At 46.3% G+C, this 6,081-nt stretch overlaps 1 protein-coding gene across 2 annotated transcripts; it reads left to right on the top strand.

Annotated features, from left to right (window-relative positions):
• The first annotated feature begins 224 nt into the window (after positions 1-224).
• pcdh18b (protocadherin 18b) lies at positions 225-5,711 on the top strand. Of its 2 annotated transcripts, none has more exons than XM_073820517.1 (4): positions 225-2,942; positions 3,257-3,312; positions 3,630-3,790; positions 4,361-5,711. In XM_073820517.1, the coding sequence occupies exons 1-4, from the start codon at positions 450-452 to the stop codon at positions 5,101-5,103; spliced, it is 3,453 nt and encodes a 1,150-aa protein (XP_073676618.1). In that variant the 5' UTR covers positions 225-449; the 3' UTR covers positions 5,104-5,711. The 2 variants fall into 2 exon arrangements, with proteins under 2 accessions (XP_073676618.1, XP_073676617.1); XM_073820516.1 differs by having other exon boundaries at positions 3,224-3,312.
• Positions 5,712-6,081: the final 370 nt, after the last annotated feature.

Raw genomic sequence — 6,081 nt, 5'->3', positions numbered from 1 at the left:
TCATTCTGCCTTTTCTTTTCTTTTCTTTTCTTTTCTTTTCTTTTCTTTTCAGGGATGTACAGCCGTGGGGCGAGGAGGGGTGGCTGGAGTTTGGAGAGGGTGGGGGCCACAGTCTGAGGTGGGCTGCAAGGGGCCAGTCAGTGTTCTCAGAGTCACAGACACACACACACACAAGGAGCTGCGCCTCCCACACACCCGCGCACCAACTCACACACAGTCAGACGAAGAGGAAAGTGGATGTGTGCAGCAGCATTACCGCGTCCTGATGCTTTCTCCGAGGCGCTGAAAAACGCACAGAAAGGGGAAGTGCGGGTTCCTCGATTTTATATGCATTTTGCTTGAAATCTATGCACAACATCTGAGGATTTATCATGCTTTAATTTACATCAAACAATCCACCAGCCAGCTTTCTCTCTGCGTGGAATAAGTACTACTACACGTCTTCAAAGATGGGAACAACTAAATACTCCAGCGACAGGAATGTACTGTTTTGCAAGACGCTTCTGAAACTTATACTTCTGGCGGCCGTGGCGCACAATGTTTCGGGGAAGACTTTAAAATACAAAGTTTTGGAGGAACAGAGAGTTGGCACGGTGATCGCCAGACTGAAAGAGGATGTAGCCGGTATCTTATCCAAACTCCCGAGCTCAGTGTCCCCGCGCTTCCGCGCGATGCAGAGAGGCAGCACCCCTCTGCTCTCCGTGCGCGAGGAGGACGGAGAGATCAGCATCGCCACCAAAATCGACCGCGAGAAGCTCTGCGAGAAAAACTTAAACTGCACTATCGAGTTCGACGTGATCACGCTACCCACGGAATACCTCCAGTTGTTTCACATTCAAGTGGAAGTGTTGGACATCAACGACAACGCTCCGCAGTTTTCGCGCGCCATCATCCCCATAGAGATATCAGAGAGCGCGTCTGTGGGCACTCGCTTCCCTTTGGATAGCGCGTTAGACCCGGATGTCGGGGAAAACGCGCTACACACCTACTCGCTCACTCGGAATAACTTTTTCAAAATCGATATCAGGACGCGTACGGATGGCGCAAAGTACGCGGACCTTGTTGTGATGAGGGAACTTGACAGGGAAACACAGTCCAGCTACCAACTACAACTCACAGCTTCAGACTCTGGCGTGCCGCCGAAATCTGGCTCAACTCTGCTCAAAATCAGCATATCTGATTCCAACGATAATAGCCCGGCATTTGACGAGCAGGCTTATGTGGTCAACCTCCTGGAAAATTCACCACTGGGGACGCTACTAGTGGACCTGAACGCCACAGACCCGGATGAAGGCAATAATGGCAAAATAGTGTACTCTTTCAGCAGCCACGTGCCACCCAAAATCATAGAGACCTTTAAAATTAATCCAGATAATGGCCACATCACTCTAATCAAGAAAGTTGACTACGAAACTACTACTTCCTACGAAATAGATGTGCAAGCTCAGGATATGGGTCCCAACTCCATTCCAGGCCACTGTAAAATAATCATCAAAGTGGTTGACGTCAACGACAACAAGCCAAAAATCAACATCAACCTTATGACTCAGGGCAAAGAGGAGGTGGCCTACATCTCAGAGGCCTCCCCTGTCGATACCTTCATCGCATTAGTGCGCGTCGATGACAGTGACTCAGGTTCAAACGGTGAGGTAGTGTGCCGCCTCCATGGCCATGGGCATTTTCGCCTGCAGAAGACCTACGAGAACAACTACATGATTCTCACTAATGTGTCTCTGGACCGTGAGAAACGCTCTGAATATAGCCTGACGGTAATCGCTGAAGACCGCGGGTCACCAAGCCTATCCACCATCAAACACTTCACGGTGCAGGTGCAAGATGAAAACGACAACCCTCCACGCTTCGAAAAAAACAGATATGAAATCTTCAAGTCTGAGAACAATTCGCCCGGGGCTTATCTGACGTCAGTGGTGGCCACCGACCCAGATTTGGGCTCTAATGGTCAGGTGACCTACTCAATTGTGGAGAGCCAGGTCCAAGGTAGCCCTATTTCAACTTATGTGACCATTGACCCATCTAATGGAGCTGTGTATGCTCTCCGAAGCTTTGATCGAGAAGAAGTCGGCCGGCTTTCATTCACCGTGCAGGCACGGGACGGCGCAGGCCTGGCTTCCCTAAGCAGCAACACCACTGTTTTGCTCACTGTACTAGATGAAAATGACAACCCACCTATCATTGTTGCTCCACAACTGATCAACCACACAGCTGAGGTGCCATTATGGCGGCACGCAGAGCCTGGTCATCTGGTGACAATCATCAAGGCCACAGATCGTGATGCAGGGGCCAACAGCGAGCTGACTTGCTCCATCGTCGGTGGTAATGACGAGGGACTCTTTGTCATTGAACCCCGCAGATGTGAGTTACGAACCAACGGAAGCGTGGAGGCCTCGGGGCATGAGGGATTTGATCTTGCAATCCTGGTGCAAGACAGAGGGGCGTCGATTCGTCTCTCTGCAAGGGCTGTTCTGCACATTAGCCTGCGGGACTATCCAGAAAGCTACTCTCTGAACCCTTCAGACATGAACAACCAATCGACTCTGGACGTGTCTATGATCATCATCATCTCCCTTGGTGCCATCTGTGGCGTGCTTCTCATTGTTATGGTGATGTTTGCAACCAGGTGCTCTAGAGAGCAGAAGGACCCAAGACATTCCTACAACTGCAGAGTGGCTGAGTCTACCTACCAAAACCATCCCAAAAAACCTGCCCGGCAGATCCACAAGGGCGATATCACATTGGTCCCCACGGTTAATGGGACCTTGCCTGTGAGGGCCCATCCCCGCTCTCCCTCAGCCTCACCTGCTCCAGAGAGCCGCCAGAGCCATCACAGCCGCCAATCACTCAACAGCCTGGTCACCATCTCCTCCAATCACGTGCCAGAGAACTTCGCCCTGGAACTTGCTCATGCCACACCCCCTGTCGAGGTAAAAACTGTTTTTTTCTGACTATTTAATTCCCCCTTAACTTATTATTATGTTCAATATGTTTTATTATTTATAGCATGTGTATCCATAGATTGTTTCATCATGCATAAGAATCCATCCATATCATTCCCTCATTCACCCCCAACCCCCCCTCCCCATCACCACCATGGTTTGTCTGTATTTGTGTTGGCTTGCTGTCTGGTCTGCCATTATTCATTTTTTATTTCCATTTTTTCTTTCTTTATTTGTCCCCGCCCTGTTTCTTTTCTTTTTGGCTATAGCAAGTCTCACAGCTTCTGTCCATACTTCATCAGGGCCAGTACCAACCCAGACCCAGTTTCCGTGGCAACAAATACACCCGGAGCTACAGGTAACCAATCACACTTCAGCCTGTTGCCACCTTTACAGATCATCCTACAGGGGGTTTAAAGTTCTAGTCCGTGAGAGTCTGGACACCCTGCAGTACTTAAGTAACAGATGCTGACGATACACGACAGCCTCATCATGTTAGCAAGTCAGCTGCCCTTTGAATAAAGCCTTTTTTGTTTATGCATAAACTGCTCCCTCCTTAAGAGGCTCATTTCATATTTTTCACATCGCCAGTGAATTTAAAAGTAGCAAATATATGAATGATAATACATAACCGTTAGCTACTGTAATAACTAATTGTCTGTTCTTTGTTTCTAGGTATGCTTTGAATGAGATGGATAAGTTCAGTCTGAAGGACAGTGGCCGAGGCGACAGTGAGGCAGGAGACAGTGATTGTGAGATGGGGAGGGAGTCTCCTCTGCTTGGAGAAGGCTTCAGTGAGCTCTTCACTCCTGATGGACATCACCGACTGCATCCAAGTAAGCAAGAGAGCCAGATGTTGAAGAAGGGGCCTTTAGATCACCTACCAGGCCATTTGGGCATATGTTGCTAGTTCTCTCTCTCAGAAACATAATTTCTGTCAGAAAAAATATGCATATTTGATCTATAATACACAATCATTACTGTGACTAGAACAAGAATTGGGTTGTGTACTGGGATGGCCCATTGATTTCTGTAAATCAGCATGTTTAATCATTCATTCCCTGCATGAGAGGGAGTGGGCTAAATGAGGGCCTGTTTTGCAAATGCATCAGATTGGGCATTTATTAACTCTAAGATGTATTATAAATGGCCTTTCAAAATTAATGGCGCTATAATCAGCCCCTAGAACATGAATGAGTAATGGCGAACATGTTCAATGAGCACGATAAGTTGGAATATTTGATTTGTTTTGCATAGTCTCTAGAAAACAAAGCTAGAGCTGGAAAGATTTTGTTTAGTCATTTGGTTTCCAATTGATGTATTTGCCTAGTTAAGGGTGTGTGCAGTTTTGCATGCTTTGCTAGGAAACACCAATCATTAACTAAGCTCTTTTGTTTTCACCATAGCGATGAAGCTGTGCACTGAAGAGTGTCGTGTCCTTGGTCACTCTGACCAGTGCTGGATGCCCCCGTTGCCTTCCCCAGCCTCCTCTGATTACCGCAGCAACCTCTACATCCCCGGAGAAGACCCTCAACAGAAAGCCGCCCCTGAAGCACCACAATCTGGTGAATCGACGTTGAGGAAAAAGAGTTTCTCCACATTCGGCAAGGAAAGTGAGGAGGGCGAGGGGGAGGCAGCTGATGGGGAAGATCTGTGTGGAACGACTTCTCTGCTGTCAGAAATGAACAGCGTGTTCCAGAGGCTCCTCCCCTCCTCGCTGGATAATTACAACGAGACTAATGAAACTGAAAAGGTACCAGCCTGCGCTGCGGGGGTGGGATCGTTAGAGAGAAGGAAGGGCCACTTACCTGGTAAACCAAGCCCTGCCACTTATCAGCAGAACGTGGCTGTTTGGGCCGCTAATACGCATTTCCAAAATCCCGGACATGCCCACACCCCTGCTAGTCACATGACGGCCCTGGTGGCTCCGCTCCCTGCCCCTCTGCCAGCTCCCATGCCAGCATCAGCTTCCTCTTCAAAATGGCTGCCCGCAATGGAGGAAATTCCTGAGAATCATGAGGAAGATGAGTTAGAGTCTGTGCTCGGGCATCTGCACGGCAAGCGCTGCGACAGTCGCAGTGAAATTATGGACGCCAGCGAGCTGGTTGCAGAAATCAACAAACTCCTTCAAGATGTCAGGCAAAGCTAAAGACTAAAGCTTACAGTTCTCCAGCTCTCCACAATAAAGTAAAACATTTTTATATGAGAGTGAGAAGGAGTATAGGATATGAAAACAAAAACAGGAAAACACAGAGACCTGCAATTGTCGTTAAAGTTGCATTTCTGGATGTAATGTGTTTTGTGAATGCTAATTATCCAAATGTTTGTATTTTCTGGTTTTGGCCACAGTGTACACAATGTGAGTGTATTTATCTTTGTATTTTAAAAATACAATTTGTAGTCTTTATATTTATATATGTGTATATACCTAAGTTAAAAATGTACATAAAGCTATCAGATTTCTATTTTTATATATGCATGTTGGGAAAATAATCAAAATCAACATGCCTTGGTGTAAATATTCTTATTTATGAAAAAGGTTTTCTTTTCTTTCTCTTTTCAGTGGTATTGTTATATATGAGCATAATATAAGTATGGATATTATTGAGTATGTGTTATTTGGTGGGGTGGGACAGGTACTGAAAGCATGTTTTGGGGTGGGAGTGGTATTTATAATGGTGTATTCTTTGTGTCAACTTCTGTTTTACGTTAAACAAATGACAAAATAAAGAGAAATGCAGATATGTCACACATACACATCTGGTTTGACTCTTTGCTTTTAAGTTTAGCTGTTTATATCGACACTTTCTTGTTTTAAACTTGCACATTTGTGGGCATATAAAGGTCTTCCAGTAAATTACAGTATGTGCTACTCCATTTAATGTTTATATTCCTGAAATACCCAGTAAAATGGGAGTGTGCTGTTGTTTTCCTCCTCTTCACAGACAGATCTGGAGAGCAGCCTTGCGGGGAAAAAATAGGCATTTTTAGTCACTCTCAGCTACGCTGCACTCGTTATGAGCGCCCCCTACTGATAAAAAAAGAGTATTTCATTAATGCTTGAAAGGATGCAAACAGTGAGAATATTGCGAACAGAGAAGTGAGGTGGAAAAAGAAAACGAGTGTT

This window comes from Garra rufa, chromosome 16, assembly GCF_049309525.1.
Source record: "Garra rufa chromosome 16, GarRuf1.0, whole genome shotgun sequence".
In the NCBI taxonomy this organism is placed as follows: Eukaryota; Metazoa; Chordata; class Actinopteri; order Cypriniformes; family Cyprinidae; genus Garra; species Garra rufa.
The sequence above is the reverse complement of the archived record's forward strand: the minus strand, read 5'-3'. Positions and strand labels throughout refer to the sequence as shown.